Here is a 16,977-nt window from a genome sequence, read left to right as displayed (position 1 = left end):
GCAATTTAGCTCTCACTACTGCTCATATTAATGTTTATTTAACACTTTTTACAAAGTAACAAAAGCTACACATAAAACAACAATATGAAACCCACAATAATAAATTGGATAAATTAAGTAAAAATGTATTAAAATCAACAAAAGTAACAGTAAAAAGAATTAAAATCCATTAAAAAACTAAATTGAGGTGAATCGGGATATGTTTTCTTTCTTAAGTGTGTTTTTAAGAAGACTTATCTTTGTTTACTTAAACATAGGTGAGTTAAATGGAGGTATTGGTCAGGAGTTTAGGTGCATAGTGGCAGCAACATAAACAACCTGGAGCAGATTCTTTCTGTGTTGCATGATAGGAATCAACAAAAAACCCTTTCACCTGGTTTGGATAAGAAAGGTTCAAGTTTCCTCATAGCTACATGCTCCGTTTACTGTAAACCCTTTAGGCATGCTCTTCCTCATGGGGATTGTTTTTTTTTTTTAAACGGAACAATTGGAGGTTCAAGCCAGGGTTATTATAGTTTTGTATTTTTCTTTAGTTTTTATTTTTCTTTTGTTTTTAGTTCAGTTTAGTTTCAGTTAGTTTCCAGAGTGAGTTTGCTGGTGTCAGTTTAGTTTTTATTGTTTAAAAATGTTTAGTTTTTATTAGTTTCAGCATTATTTTTTTTATTTTTTTTTTTATTATTATTATATGGGGGGTATTTGTCAGGGGCGAGATTTAAGAAGTTCAGAATAGGTATTACAATATGAACACAACACTTTGTAAAGGCCATTGACTCACAGTCATGTAAACATCCCAGTCTCAATAAACATATGCACCAATGCTTCCTCATGCTTGCCAAATTGACAATTTTTAATTTTATTTCGGTTAAAATGTTTTTTCACACCTAGTTTTAGTTTTGTAGTTTAGTTTCAGTTAACTATAATAACCTTGGTCCAAGCATGACATTGGGCCCCACACATTACATCCACATTTTACTTACTGTTAAGTGGACCGTACACTTTAAATCAGAATCAGAAACCAATTATAACCAAGTTATAGATTAAGTCTGTTAATCTGCCAGTAAATATTTAATGGACTAATAGATTATGTTTATCTAATTAGTTTTTAATTAGTAATAAACACTTAAAGGTGCTTTTGTAATGTTAAACCTGCATTTTTAAACCAGTATGAATAAGTCTCACCACTATGTTTTCGGTGGCCAGAGTTCCAACTTCAGCAGGATGTTGCTTTCTCTCTGCTAGATGTGTAAGTAAGCAACTACTTTCAAACACTTGGCTCTATTCATATTGTAGCTGTAAAAAAGAAAAGAAAACAAACAAATAAACAAAAAAAAACCCCCACTGTATGCAGCTTCAGGAGAGTCATTACTGAAATGTGTTTATTTGTACGTAGCTACTGTAGTAAAGCTACTAAATGCAGATTTCCTAATAATTTGTGGTTGAGCTGACTTTCTACTTTCTTTATGTAAGAATAAATGCCTATGCTCATCTTTCTATTGAAAAATATACTTATTTCATGTACACAATACGTAGAGTTAACACCTTATATAGGACATGATAATACTTAAGAGAGGACATTCATACATCATACTTTCTGCTTTATTTTCAGGAAAATATATATTTACTCTTACTACTATGTACATATTCTTAAGATTATGTACACAGCCTATGTACATACTCCTACGGTAGAGCAACTGGAATTATGTAAGTCCACTTAAAGAGTTAAACTCAACCTTTTGATCCCTGTAGCGGTTAGTACATATTGTAAACACAGTTAAACGAGGTTAATACCTAACGAACTGTAGAGTTATCGCTGAACAATTTCTTCACTCTAAATGTATTTATTAGTCACAGTCCTACATGCTAAACTCACATTGTTTTAAGTATCTTGATGAGGCAACAACAGCTTCACAAAATTCTTGATCTAATCTTTAAAAGATATGATAATCTCAGTGACAAGGACATATCGACCAAAATATGACCAAATTCAGTATTTTTTATAAGGTACACCAGAAATAGGTTGTGTATATGATGGTTTAGAGGTCAAACTAGAGCCGCTATTGTCCTTGAGGGGTGAAATGTGTTGTAATAAATAGCCGTAAACATATCAACAATCTAACAATTACAGATGCATAATAACAGACAAATGAGAACATGAGTTGGTTATTAAAAAGGAATTAAATTTATTGTCCACTGAAAATTATCTTTGGGTTTCACCATGCAGCTCCGCAAAAAAAAAAAAAAAAAAAAAACAACAGTAGAAAATAAACAAAATAGAAGAATAAATAAAACAAAATGGATGAAGGGCTAAGTTTTTGTGAGATTCAGAGTAGACAGAGAGAGAAGTAAATTTAGCATCCTAATTGTATTTGCAAGAAACACAAACAAAACAAACTGAAAGATGTCTGAGCAAACAAGTTCTTTCTTGAGAACTTGGATAGCTGGATTGTAATCAAAGCACATTTTGAGACTGTGTTGTATGTGACTAATCCGCATTAAAGACTTAAATGGCTGACAAGAATTAAAGGGATTTACAGAAAAAAAACACTTAAGTAATGTTTTTTCTGTAACATTGGTTTACACAGTCTTGAGTTTAGTCTGTATATCTTTTGTGTATTGTATTTGATGTAGTACTGGTCAGTGTCATTTTTTTGTACAGTTCGGTGTTTTAGAGGTCTTTATTTATGGTCCACAGCAGAATGGACTTCCCCACCTAACTCAAGCTCTCTTAGAAGATGAGACAAATTCAACCTTGGCCTGTACAGGCAACAAGGTATGATAGCAAACACTACACAAATTTGCTAGACACTCTGTTTCCCTCAAACTTAATTTATTCTGTTGACACTTATTCCTGTTATTCCTGTTCAGAAAGAAGTGTCCTCAGTGGGATGAGGTCAGAGGCTGTCCTTGCATACACTGGGTAGAAAGTATGCGATAACAATGAAATCCATCGGCACCCTAACAAGTCCAACCCATCTCAACTCTTGTTGGGAATTCAAAAATTCATGTGGAACCACCTTATAATTTCTTTTTAGATACTTCCTCATTCAGAAGAAGCATGTAAACATAAACTGCTCAAACAAGTGTTGTGGTTGTTTTTCCATTACCTTTTTAAAAGGAATTTGAGCCATGGCCTTTGTGCTGTGCTTGTCCATTGTATTATGCAGCACTGTAATTTACTTTACAACTTCTGAAATGCTGGCTGAGACAGATGCAATTAACTCAGGAATTCATAAAAATGGCTTTTGGAACCTGACAAACAGACAGACAAACCTTCCACAACTGAGACAAGTCATTTGATACAAAAGAGACAGACAAATCAGCAGGAAACCACTTTTATTGAAAGAAACTAATGACACAAAAACATTGACAATAAATCAACTTTTGGTTTAGTACATCTAATTAAAATTACTACTTTAAATAAATATTAAAAATATTTTACTACAATGTGTAAAAGAGTTTTACACAACATGACCCTATACAGTAATGACAATACTACAGTAACTGCTACTAACCACCAAAACTACTAAAAGCAACTTTGAAGGTTTGCTTGGGTTTTATGATTTTATGATTAAGACAGTTTTGGTTTGGCAAAGGTTTTGGATTGGATCCCTATCCACTGTTCCTTCATTCTTCAAGCTCAACAAGTTTCTTAAGATCAGACTTCAACAGCTCCTCATCCTCTTCCTCTACCTCCACCTCTACCCCATCCATAGTTTTCTGCAGCTGTTCCTTGATGCGGTTCAGCTCCAGCAGCCCATCCTGCAGGTCCTTACAAACTTCTCGGATCTTAGCTGCAAACTCTGTCTTTGCACCCTTTTTCAGCTCCATGGAATCCTTTGCCAAGAAAAAGACATCGAGAGCCAGGAAGAGACCTGACATAACTCCAGTGGTGACACTCATCACCTGGGCAGCTTTGGCAGCGCTACCTGCAACACTGAGGACCTGAACGGTGTTAATCAGGCTCTCTGTGTTGATCACTAAAGCTTTGCCGGCACGGCCGCCCTCCTTCATTACATGTTTGACGTTCTGGTTGAGGTGCTTCTTTGAGATGCTCTCAGCGTACTTCTCAAAATCCCACTCCTCAAGTGTCTCCATCCCTTCCTGTCAGGTAGTGAGGAGATTGGGAATGTGGAGGGGAGAGGTAAACATTAGCATTAATCAACCATAGTTTTACACCACTGGAATTCAAAATGATGCTCTTGATTTTGGTTGGCATGAAAACCTGAATATCTATCATTGGCACGGGACTGGAAAACTGAGACACAAATATAAAGTTTAGGTGTAAATGTAAAAATAAAATTAAGCAATTGCCAATTATGATTACTTTTTTGATTCCTGAAATCTCAAATAGCATTTTCATAGTAAACAATTTAGACACCATATTCCATTCTTTCATCGTGTTTAAAAAAGGGGGGTTATAACCCCTGCACATATTTCAAATCTGAGGCAAGTACATTTTTTTCATACTCAGGAGGTAAAAAGAACATGGTCATGAAGTTTTAGCATGACTGTAAAAAATCATGGACGCAGCCATTGGTTTATGGACTCTCGTTTTGAAGCCTCAAGTTTGGCATTTTGAATGTTGCCATCTTGGATTTTTGGAGCCAGAGGTGACCATATTTGGAAGAGAGGGTGGAGCTGACCCTAACCCTAGTGGCTATCTGCTAGTTTGCTTAGCACGGTGCATTTACAATCCATGGTTAACTGTGATAATGCTAATTCTCGCTAGCAAAAAACAGGCTTAAAACCATTAAAACAAAATATACTTACCAGAAAAACTGAACATCTGACTAAGAGGGTCTATTGTCAAATTTAAATTAATTGGGACCATAATTTACAAAATGATCATGCTATATTGAGGAAGACTTGAAACTAGCGATTGAGGCCATAAACTCCTTGGGAAAATGTTTACTGAGGTAATAAATCAAGTGAGAAGTAGGGTCATTTTCTCATAGACTTCCATACAATCTGACTTCTTTTTGGAGCCAGTGCAGTCGCCCCTAACGGCCATTAGAGAGAATGCAGGTTTAAGGCACTTCCAACCTGGCTTCAGTTTTCAGACCCGGAAAAACCCGCTTGGGTTTTAGCAGTATGTTTGCAAGCTTTGTATGCAGCTGAAATACACAGCCTGAAAACCCTTCTTTTAGTTCCTTACCTGCAGAAAGTCCAGGCACTCCTTGATGTCCTTCATCTCCTCTTGGTAGTCTTGGATCATCACCTCCACCTTCTTACGGTCTGTCTTGGAATGCATTGTGTCCGTGATGTTGGCTGAGGCAGACGTCACTCCGCCTGCTGTAGCTACACCTATGCCAACTGCTGTGACGATGAGCGATGTACCTGCAGTGAAGGGTGCCAGGATGAGGCCGGTGATGGTGGTGACAGACCCCGCAACACTGGCCAACCCACCGCCGACACTGGCCGTGACTGTCTTCTTATGGAAATTGTCGGCTGAATCGGCCAAAGCGAGGAGCTCCAGGATGCGCTGCTGGAGCGAGGCGCCACGCTGGTTGAAAAGGCGAACAAAGAGACGAGCTGCCATAAAAACACGATCAGCTGCTTCTTCCACCACTCTGAGACAAGAAAACAAGATGTTATGGGAGAAACATTTGACTATAATGCAACTTATAATAGCCAAAGTCCGGTAAGATTAGATATCATCTAGGATTTCAGGAAACACAATATTGTGATAGAGCTTAAAAATGCTGTTTTTAAAAAAGGCATTGTATTTTGCTTCCCGTGCCAAAATTGGCCAGCGCTACTCTAAAGCCCTGAGAATAAGTTCTACAAGCAATTTGGTAACTTCAGTAAAAGCTGACTTACTCTTCAGCCTCATCGTTCTGGTTGGCCTCATTCCACTCATCCCAGCCTGATAGAGAGTAAGGAAATTGTTACAGCTACAGTATAATGTAGGTTTCATCTGCAATAAATGGGATCACCAATAAATTATTTCAATCATAAAATATCTTCAATATCTAGCATACCATCTACTGTTCTCCACCATGCCAATAGACCGTCTTCATCCTAGAAATAAACAATTTTAGACTCATTTGAATAATTCTATATGTGCAAATTAAATTGCAAACACGCATCATGTAATGTAATATTATAACACATAAGATAAGCGTACATCTAGAGGGTCCAGGACTGTTCCTTCACTGGGAACTGGTACTTCAGCCATCTGTAGGGTTTGAACTTCCACTGCCTCCTAGAACAGAGAGGTACTGCACACTGTACACAATCTTTGGACAAACTTTCTGTTTCTGTTGGAAAGTTACAGATTAATGAAAGAGCAATCGTACAGTCTGAAAATCCTGTTTTGTTGACATTTGTGGTTGAACCGTTTAACCTTGCTGTATCCCGTTTTCCGAACACAAGAATGCTTTTCATTGAGGTTTAATGGATCAATGCTTTTCTGTGGTGAACATTAATGAGTAGTTAATACAGCAATATAAAAACATCACTGTGTGTTTGCATTGGCCAAAAATGATGCCTTTCAGATCCTGACCGATATATCAGCTGATATTAGCTCATAGCAGTTATATCATTATCACGTATATGTCAGCCAATAAATGTCAGGAAACTGAAATAGAGAAATGCCAAAGATATGACTTGAAATGGTGTCACTCTATAGTTTATTCAGCAGACAGTAGTAATGAGTTTATTGAGCTGTAATATGTCACAACTCCACAGACAAAGTTATGGGCATAGAGGCGACATGTTTATATCAGGAAGTACAAAGCCTTGAGCAGCAAGAGGCATACTGATCTACAACCTCAAACCCACAAGTTATCAAAGACTGACTAAACCCCATTCTTTTATAATTGCAAATATTTAGTGGTAATTGTGGTATATTTATACGTGTCTAATTGCTGTTAGATGGAACATATCGTGAAGTATTGTATTTCTTGCAATTTACCAGATGTGGTCAGTCTTTTTATGTTTTTATGAATATTAGATTGATTGTGGGTTTTTTAAAACCACCTTTTAGAAGCCTCGGAAGGCAAGATTGCTAAATACATTTATATTTTTGTTGTGTATTAGGCTCAAATTTAAAAGGTTTTTTAGTCTTAACCATCCACTTGACTGCCTGGGATTTAATTTTGTATGCCACACCCTGCCTATGGATGTAGATGTTCTACCCCCCATTGTAAAAGTTACTTTTTGCTTTTAAAAGAGTCATTGAGTGTAGAGGACACCAGAAGCACTCCTATTACCACTAATAGTTTCTATATTATAAATTTAAATATATTATAAATATACTGTAAATATTACAGATATATTCATTATCGTCTCAGCCAAAAAGGTTAGCCAGTTTCAGTTAAGATTTATGTTTTATGTAAAAGTAATGTAAAGTAAAAGTATGCCTACACAGACTACATACACCTTTTCTATCATTTAATTGAATATTTATCAGGTAAACAGTGAGACTACAATAGTCTTTTATATTTAACAAAATATTTTCTTTACCCTTTAATAATTAACAATGGCATCCGAAGCAGGCTCCATTTTCATTTTCTGTGGCATGTTAAATAGGCTCTAAGAAAGCTCATGGGTCCCACGTGATAGAGAGATGAACTTGCCAAGAGGAAACGAAAAGACAGTGGAAAGGAATAGAATGAACCTGAGCAACATCAGGCTGCTATGGTGGAGTTAAGATAGGACAACATAGTTAGAGAGTAATCAAACAAGAGAACTCTTACCTGTACTCGACATTACTTGGGCAAATAAGGGTGATCCCCCAACCACTCATCCTTTTAAATAATGTCCTGCCTTATTTATTTAAACAGGAACATGTTGAGCTGGGATGATGACACTATGCAAACTGATTTGCACGCAAGTGTATTTGTGCTGGAAAACACTAAGTGTAATTTGCACTGTGCGGAAACCCTTCCCCCCAGCTTGGCTGTAGCTACTTTCAAATCCAACTTAAAAAACAATAACAAACTTTATTTCTGTGCTTTTGGTGATTTTCTGTACTCCACTTGTACTTCCTTCATTAAATTTGGGTCTTTTTATCATTGCACTATACTACTACTTTCTTATACCTATTTTCTAAAATTTGTGTTTCATTCTATTTAAAATAGTTCCAAAAATTTTGTATGTGTGTGTGTTTTTTTTGAAAAGTACAATAGACATAAACTTGTGTTGCCTACTAACCTGAGTGTCAGATGAAGCTGCAGCAGATTCCTGTGTTGTTAGAACATAAATAATTAAAAAATTGTAAATGTAAAATAATAATAATGACAATAATTCTAAAATACATAACAATTTGGTTGAGAGAATACCAGGAGTGTGCAAAGCTGTCATCAAGGCAAACAGTGTCTACTTTGAGGAATCCAGAATATTAAATATATTTTGGTTTGTTTAGCCTTTTTTGTTTACTACATTATTCCATACATGCTATTTCATAGTTTGGATTTCTTCATTATTGTTCTACATCGTAGAAAATAGTAAAAAAGAAAATAAAAGCCCTTGAATGAGTGTGCCCAAACTTTTGACTGGTATTGTAGAAAACTGTAATTTGTATTTTTAGGCACAAAAAGTAATACTATTGTGCAAGGTAATGGACCAATTATGCAGTGTAATGATGTATATTTACTGGTACCTTTGTTCCAGACCCAAACATCATACTGGGAAGAATCCTCCTTATTCTAAAAGTCTAGAGAAGTAATAAAGAGATGTAACATCTTTAAGGCCCTCCACAGTAAAAGAGCACTAATTGCATGAGTAATAATACAAAAAAGGACAATTAGACTTCACCTTGGCAGAGTGTTAAATTACATGTTATGTTAACAATTTGAATGTGACCAAAGCCACAGTTTTTCATACCATAGTGCTCTTCTTGGGTTCCTCCTTCTGCTGGCTTTGCACCTCACTGCTGGTGCCAACATCAGTGTACCAAACAGACTGTGGAGAGTTTGTGGTGTTAGTGTTCTTACTACAGTATGATATATGAGGTGAACACACCTGGTGGCTTCAAAAATACCTTGTATAAACCATTACATAAGATCAAAATAGTTTGTTTATAGCTGCAAACTGTGCAGTGTTGAATGTAAGAATCCGTGACAAAACACTGAGATAAGCAAACAGGCAGATGGATGTAGTTTGTGAAGAGTATTGGGAAATAAGAAGTCATGTGTTGTGTGATGTGTTGCGTCATGCCAAGTGGCCAATGCGTCACCATTGGTATGTTTTCCTAATGATTCAAGATCACCACAATGGCCTATTTATTAACATTATGTTTGGTTAATATCACACCCCAACAGACCAGGGAGGATACGCCTTTCTCTATAATTATTTGGCAGTCTGGGCCATGTCACACACTGGTAACAAATATGAAAAATGGTTCCTTGTGGTATGTTCACATGACAAGTGCTTCACGCTTGACAGACACTTTGAATTTTTCTGTCTAGAAAGCATATTTTCAGTGTTAACTCCACTCTGTGCAGCAGTAAAATAAAAAAAAACACAATGGATAAGGTGTCAGTAACTGTTAAAAGCAGTGTTTAAAAATGTACCAGTTATACTTTTTATTAAAAGGATTTCAGATGCATCTCTCTCTCTCTCTCTCTCCCTAGATGGCATCAACTAAATTGGATGAAAAGCAATAAACATTTTAGTAGCAAATCTTTCAAGCCACATTAATATCAACACAGATGTGATTTGTGTCTTACATGTCTCTCTATAGTGCTGTCATCCAGGCTTTCAGTGCTGACGGAGTGCTTACTGTGAATAGGCTGGGTGTCCTAATGAGAAGGAAGAGATGGGTTGGAGAAAAAGGAAGAATAGTTATGAGCAGTAGCGTTAAAAAATGTAAAAAGAGAAATGAAGTATTGACATTTAGAGAGTAAATTATACTGATGACAGAAACAAGTTTTGTTGCTGGCATCTTAATAGTCAAAATAAAATGGGGAATTAGTTGATTGGTTATGAACACTTGCAATTAATTCAGCAAATCAAAATGGATTTAATAATCAACATGATTTACAATTACTTTAAGAACGGCGTGCTTTTGAGACACCTCTACAATCATTAAAAGATTAAAAACAACAAACAAAAAAATGTAACCTTAACCTGTACCTTGAATGAGGAAACTGTATTAGGAACCGCAGAGTCTGTCTGAAATTCCTCTTCTGGCATCTACATCACAGCAAAATGATATTATTAAGATAAAATATTATACTTTTTTTCCATATTGGGTTAAACATAGACTACCACATTGAGTAAGCCATCATGAACTTATAAAACTAAACACTGGAAACTCAACTCCGGAAGTTAATGTAGGTAAGAAGTTATCCACTGCACATTACCTGTGAGTAAGACTTAAATGGGTTTACTTTCTGCATCATCCCCTTGAACACCCCAGGGTTCTAAAATTAAAAAAAAACAAAAAAAAAAACATGTCCCATAAATAGAAATTAAAAAGGCAATGATGTCGTCATCCCATTCTGTTATTTATGACACATCAGAAGCTGTTAAAAAAAAAAAACAGTATATGAAAAGAATTTAATCTTTGTGGAGGATTTGAATTTTTCTCTACTTTGGTGCCATCTAGTGGTAATAGTGAATGAGTGTGGTAAAACCCTAACCTTGGCAATGTAGAAATATAAGATAATAATTCACAATAACCGATTTGAGTCCTGCTTTGTTTGGTAAATAAGTAGATCCAAACATGACTCAACCTTTGCGTGAAGCAAATGTTCACTCCCCTTCATCCTTGAAAATATAGGAGACTTTCCTTTTTTAGTAATAGTCAATTTAAAACAAGCTAATCTGAAGGCAAAGGGTGATCCTACTCTACATGAGTATTTATTTTGTCCACCACCTACAGGTTCAGTTAAAAAGACTTAATGGGGTCCTAACGTGTTTAACTGTTCAAACTGACCTGTTTCTCTGGCAAGTTGTTATTGTCTGCTAAGCTTCCATCGCTGGAGGAAAGGTCACTGCGTAGTGGCTGGGCATCCTGGAAAGACAAGATTCAAGGCAGGAAAAACTAACTGATATGGAAAATGCTTGGAATGTTTTTAAATTGATAACTTAGATATTGCAACTCCTTTCACAGTGGTGGAACAATTTTGAAATCAATGAGGGGACAAATTAAAATTACCATACAGGATTTGACAAAACTCAAAATGTTTGATCAGTAATAAAAGGATGGAATCTCTTGTAATGTTAATAACACAGAAACATAACAACAGAAAAGTAAGATAACAAACAAGGTTTATTAGATGATATTTTTCTCTTACAGATATAAATTTATTAGTATCATTATCATCGAGATTACCACTGGTACCTTTGACTGCGAGGATTTGAATGGGTTGACTTTTTGCATCACCCCTGCGATCCCCCCTGGGTTCTAAATGACAAATATATTCATTGGACAACTGAAGTCTAAGCATAACAACTTTAAGGAATCACAATTCCATATGGATAAGGCTGTGATTTAGCGAATCAGTACAACAGGATATATACCTGTTTTCCTTGAAGTTCTTTCACAGTCTCTTGGAGATCTGCAGAATCATTTTGAGGATTGTTCTTGGGTACCTGTAGCCAAGAGTTGACACAGAACGTAATTCTTTGCACAATTCTGCGATTTTCAATTGCTTGATATCAAGCTACCTTCCTGACTCTTCTCATTTTTACCTCTATGAAACCCTGTCGTTAAAAATGATATCCTAGGGAGACAGTTTTAGAGATATGAAAATTCAGATTGAATTTATAGATGACTTGCCTTTAGATTCATGATTTCAAGGAAGAACACCAACAAGTGTAGAAGTGACACATCACCTCATCTAGACATCACCTTTAGTCAACATGCTAAGCTCTTCTTAATCACTTGATCTCATTTAATTTATGTCCACTAGTCCCAGTCAAAAGCAGGTCAGCTCTGAAGTTGCATCTGTTGTTTCTGATACTTTGCCTCATGAAAAGAGGCAAAGTATCAGTATCTTGCTTACAAGAATTGTAGAGACAGTACCTGTGCGGAAGTCTTGAACGGGTTGACTTTCTGCATCACCCCTTTCAACATACCAGGGTTCTGTAACACAACCACACAAATGGGTAATCCTGTGCTCCATGAACTAAGTTTTTCAACTGTAGCAATCAGTGGTGTAACAGAACGTAGTTGATTCATGATCCATGCGGATCACCCCCCACAGTTCGGTACGCATATGAACTGCGGATTAACTGCATAATTCAATGTCTCATTGGAGACAAAGTAAACAAACTGCTTTAAGTACAAGTCATGGACAGACAGCATGTCGCTAACAGGGAGTTTGAAGAGCAACGACCAAACCAGCATCTAACAGGTCTGAAGTGACATCTGCAGGTATGTTAACATGCTGTTTAATGTGCTGCAGCTGAGCAGCTTATTAGCTATCTAGCTGCTAACTGACATTAGGAGTGCACTTTTCCCTGATGAATGTTTGTTTGGTGGCTCATTCAACAAACTAAGCTGCAGGACAAGACACGTGTTCATATTTGTAAGTTATCAACAAGTTTTGATGAAGTTTCATTCTCTACCATGTTTAAAGCAGGAAGGTATCATGCTTCATATTGCGCTTTAATTTAACAATTGAGTATTGAATATTTTATATATTTTAAAATTTTATTTAAACATAGGACATCTTCAATGTTTTTTTCGTTTAAGACCATGGGCAAAAGTTCCTTGCTTTGAGTGTTTTACAGAACAATAGAAGGCAAAGTTATATTTGTCTTCCTTTTTTTTTTTTTTTGCTTATCTGAAAAATGATCCGATCCATGACTCCGAACCATGATACGATCCAAACCGTGACTTTTGTGATCTATTGCACCCCCAAAAGCAACGCTATGAAAACTTTGCATTTTTAAAAAAAACCTCAAGCGTTATTCCAATTACAGTAATGAATCTTAGAAATGTTAGTATTAGTATAGTATAACTACAAAACTCAGCTTGCATTTTAAAATGAAAAGACTACAGTAATAAACAACAGGTAGATTTCTGCTGAAGAAACATTCTTATATACACTTTTAAAACATAAAATGTCCTATAGGGGAATTTAACATCACACTGGACAGTTGCAGTTGAATGCATACCCTCCCCTATTGACAATAATCAATTGCAATATAAAGTGGCTGCTAAGGTAGTGAGTTGACAGTTAATGCAAAAGACCATGAAAACCATTAAACTGTTAAGAGCAGCAATTCCTTCTTTCAGCTGACAGTCTGGAAACCTGATCAGGTTTACTTTACTAAGAGGTTATGGGAGAAAATCTGGTTTCTGATCAGGTTACAACAGGATACAAAAATATTCATCTTTAACCCACCTGATTTGCGTCTGAAACCCTACCCTGTTCCAGTGACTCTGAAGACGGAGCTTTAGAGACCTGCGTGAGAAAAACCAGCTGAGTGGATGCCGTATTGTCTGAAATGGATCATTTTATAATAACCATTGTAATATGCAGACAATGCTGTGGTTACCTGGGAGGTAGACTTGAATGGGTTGACCTTCTGCATGACCCCTTTCAGCATACCAGGGTTCTGAAATACAGATTTCATAAATCATTGCAATTAACTTTTAATACCAAACTCCACTCCTCAGAACATACAGTGATGCTTTACATTGTAGTCATGTAATAAATTACTGATTATAGGCACTTAATTACTGAACATAACAGGAAAAACATCCATACTGTGGCTCTGCTTTTTATTGTCAAAACAGGAATAGAATCTCTCCATTTAAAGTACTGTTAAGTTTGTACACTGCACATTTTGAGATTATTTTTCATGGCTTACTCTGGAGATGAAGCCAAAGATAATTAGCTTCCTGCCTTGTTTGGACAATGACATTGCTGTTTCACTGTTTCAAGTGTGTTTTTGTAAAAAATGTATCCTAATTACTTTTTTAACTTTATGAAATGTACCAGTAACATTTTATACATTTAAAAATACTAATTGGTTTGTCATTGTCTCATTTTTAGTAGAATAAATGCAGAAAAAGAAGAGAAAATCCCACAGGATGTTGTTCAAACAATGAGTGGCTAAATTAAAAAAAAAACAACCAAGTACAATATTTATGCTTTGATATATTTGAGTTGGTATAATTTATATTTGAGTTCTTCTCACCTGTGTGGAGTCTGTAGATGTGCCCTGTTCTAGTGACTCTGAAGAGGAAGTTTTGCTGACTGCAGGGGGGGCCTGAATATAGAACAAAAGTTCAACCATATTTTACATGACATACTCAAAATTATGAAAATTACTGTGTCATGGGTTTTTTTTGTTGTTGTTGTTTTTTTACCAGTGAGATAGACTTGAATGGGTTGATCTTCTGCATAGCTCCCATCACACCCGTCCTCTGATGTTTGTGCAAACAGACACAGTGATTTTGACAAAATATAAATCAACCTTATAAATCAGGACACCTTCTAATAGTTTTGCTCTGATAAACAGTATAAAGTAATCATGTCCTCCATGTCTGACAGACTTAGAGCTGCAACGATTAGTTGATTATTGATTAGTTGCCAGCTATCAAATTATTCGCCAACTATTTTCATAATCAATCATTTTGAGTCTTTTTCTTTTTTAAAAAAAAAAAAAAAAGTCAAAATTCTCTGATTCCTGAATGTGAATATTTCCTGGTTTCTTTAGTCTTCTATGAGAGTAAACTGAATATCTTTGATTTGCTGACTGTTGGTCGAGAGAAGAGAAGACATTGAAGGGTGTCATCTTGGGCTTTGGTAAACAGTAATAGAAAATTTGCACCATTTTCTGACATTTTATGGACTAAACAACTAATCGATTAATTGAGAAAATCAATCTACAGATTAATCAAAAATGAAAATAATTGCTAGTTGCAGCCTTAGACACAATGTAAACATTGTTGCTTTCCTACAAGAAATATTCTAGTGGGCAGACCACCTTGTGTATATGGCTGACATGCGAGTGTGAACATTCACCTGCGAGGCTGCAGTCGTTCCTGCATCCTCTCTGCTCAGGCTGTGTGTGATGGGGTTGTCCAGATCCTGGAGTTGAATCAAAAGTATCAATTGATAGCATAAACACATGTAAACAAACAACCACCCCCACCAACAACAACCCCCTCCCCTCCCCCACAAACACTCCATACCTCCTTGCTGGGTCTAGGTGGGACCACTGGAGTTGTGGCTGTTGAGTCTTTATCTCTTCTGAACATGTTCATGCTGAAACACAAAGTGTTTTCTATATAATAACGGGTGATGAGGCAAGAAAACGTGGCTAAAAATTCATACAAACTGACAGCTTTAAAAACAATTGTGCTGGAAAAACAGCATGGCCTATGTGGCTGTCATCACTGGCTGCCCTCTCTATGAATAGACCCACACACCAAATTCCACTCAAATATTTGACAATTTAAGGTACACTGTCTAACTGGCACACTTAGAAAAGTCTTTAAATGTGAGTTGACTGCTTTAATGAAAATTTTGATTTTACTGAAAAAATCGGTTTGAATCACATCCACCATATGGCGTATTTTTCAATTATATTTCCATTTTATTTTAGGTCATATGCTTCTTAGGTCAGTTGTTATATAATCAGAGCGCTTATAAGGAAAGTTGTACAAGTGATGCTTTGGTAAACAAGATTCAGCCGAATTGAAAATGTGTCCAGCTGAGAGGAAACATGTCTATGAGTGGCTTCTATACCGAGTTAACAGAAAAGGAAACAGACATTTGAACTGACGGAACTTTTAACACGATTCAGTTGGTGTCGTCTTCCTACAACTAGCACATACCGACACACTGCATTGTATGTTAGATCCACCACTAGAGAGGAATGTTTGACAACACAAAACAGCAGCTGCTAAACAATGAACCGAACAGGGTGCCTACCTCAGTGTTGAATCAAACAAACAAAAAGCCAGAAAAAACGTTGAGTTGCAAAGCAACAACAGAGGTTTAAACGAGTTTTAAATCTTCTAATACAGTGCAGCTACTTCCCCTTCATAGCGAAGAGAAGTCAAACTGGTTTGGCAAGGCGGATGTCAGGAGAGTTGGATTACAGAGTATAATGTGACTCTTGCCTGCTCTGATTTCAGAGAAAGTTTTTATTTAAAAGGCAAACAATGCAGTCGGAGTATCGATGGGTCGCTGCTCTACACTCTCTGCTTCCAAATGACATTAATGTGAGTAAGGGGCGTCACATGTCTTCATGAAAGGTCACCTGTGCTGGGCGTGGCCTCTTTCCTCTTGGACCTTTTTTTTCCATGGATCTTTTTGAATGGCAGAGGTGGAAAGTAAATAAGTAGGCCTACATTTACTCAAGTACTGTACTTAAGTATAATTTTGAGGTACTTTACTTGAATATTATCATTTTATGCTATTGTATACTACCACTCGACTATATTTCAGAGGGAAATATTGTACTTTCTACTCCACTACATTTATTTGACAGCTTAAGTTACTTTTCAGATGAAGATTTGACACAATGGATAATATAACAAGCTTTTAAAATACAACACATTGTTGAAGATGAAACCAGTAGTTTCCAACCTTTTTAGCTTTTGACGTCTTACAAAAAGTAGTGTGTAGTAGGAGTCACATTTAAGGTGTCTATGAGTTGTTAACAGCTCCACCAAATAGGGATTTTTCCCTCTAAACTTCTCACATGGTTTCATTTCCATAAATGTTCAAATGATCCAATATTTCACCAAAAGTAAAATATTAGAGAAAACACTGATTTGTGTACAGAACTTTATTAATACTGAAGCATCAGTGTGTAAGCAGCCTGTTACTGTTGTAGCTGCTGGAGGTGGAGCTAGTTTGAACTACTTTATGTACAGTTAGCTAGTTTAGTCCAATGGTTCCCAGCCTAGGGGTCGGGCCCCTCTAAAGGGTCACCAGATAAATCTGAGGGGTCGTGAGATGATTAATGGAAGAGGAAAGAAGAAAAATCAATCGCATGATGTCAAATATGAACAACAACTTTTACTTTAATACTTTAACTACATTATGCTGCTAATAC

At 36.3% G+C, this 16,977-nt stretch overlaps 1 protein-coding gene across 2 annotated transcripts; it reads right to left on the bottom strand.

Annotated features, from left to right (window-relative positions):
- Positions 1-2,891: 2,891 nt before the first annotated feature.
- Positions 2,892-16,138, bottom strand: apold1b (apolipoprotein L domain containing 1b). 2 transcript variants are annotated; one of them, XM_067579820.1, is made up of 22 exons: positions 15,846-16,138; positions 15,104-15,176; positions 14,934-14,999; positions 14,276-14,332; positions 14,104-14,175; positions 13,459-13,518; positions 13,305-13,364; positions 11,978-12,037; positions 11,473-11,544; positions 11,294-11,356; positions 10,886-10,963; positions 10,311-10,370; positions 10,081-10,140; positions 9,675-9,746; positions 8,830-8,907; positions 8,606-8,659; positions 8,158-8,187; positions 6,128-6,202; positions 5,982-6,021; positions 5,821-5,866; positions 5,156-5,570; positions 2,892-4,101 (listed from the first exon to the last, which is right to left on the bottom strand). In XM_067579820.1, the coding sequence occupies exons 2-22, from the start codon at positions 15,173-15,175 to the stop codon at positions 3,625-3,627; spliced, it is 2,067 nt and encodes a 688-aa protein (XP_067435921.1). In that variant the 5' UTR covers position 15,176; positions 15,846-16,138; the 3' UTR covers positions 2,892-3,624. The 2 variants fall into 2 exon arrangements, with proteins under 2 accessions (XP_067435921.1, XP_067435922.1); XM_067579821.1 differs by having other exon boundaries at positions 6,128-6,205; positions 15,846-15,920.
- Positions 16,139-16,977: the final 839 nt, after the last annotated feature.

Source organism: Thunnus thynnus, chromosome 22 (assembly GCF_963924715.1).
Source record: "Thunnus thynnus chromosome 22, fThuThy2.1, whole genome shotgun sequence".
Classification (NCBI taxonomy): domain Eukaryota; kingdom Metazoa; phylum Chordata; class Actinopteri; order Scombriformes; family Scombridae; genus Thunnus; species Thunnus thynnus.
The sequence above is the reverse complement of the archived record's forward strand: the minus strand, read 5'-3'. Positions and strand labels throughout refer to the sequence as shown.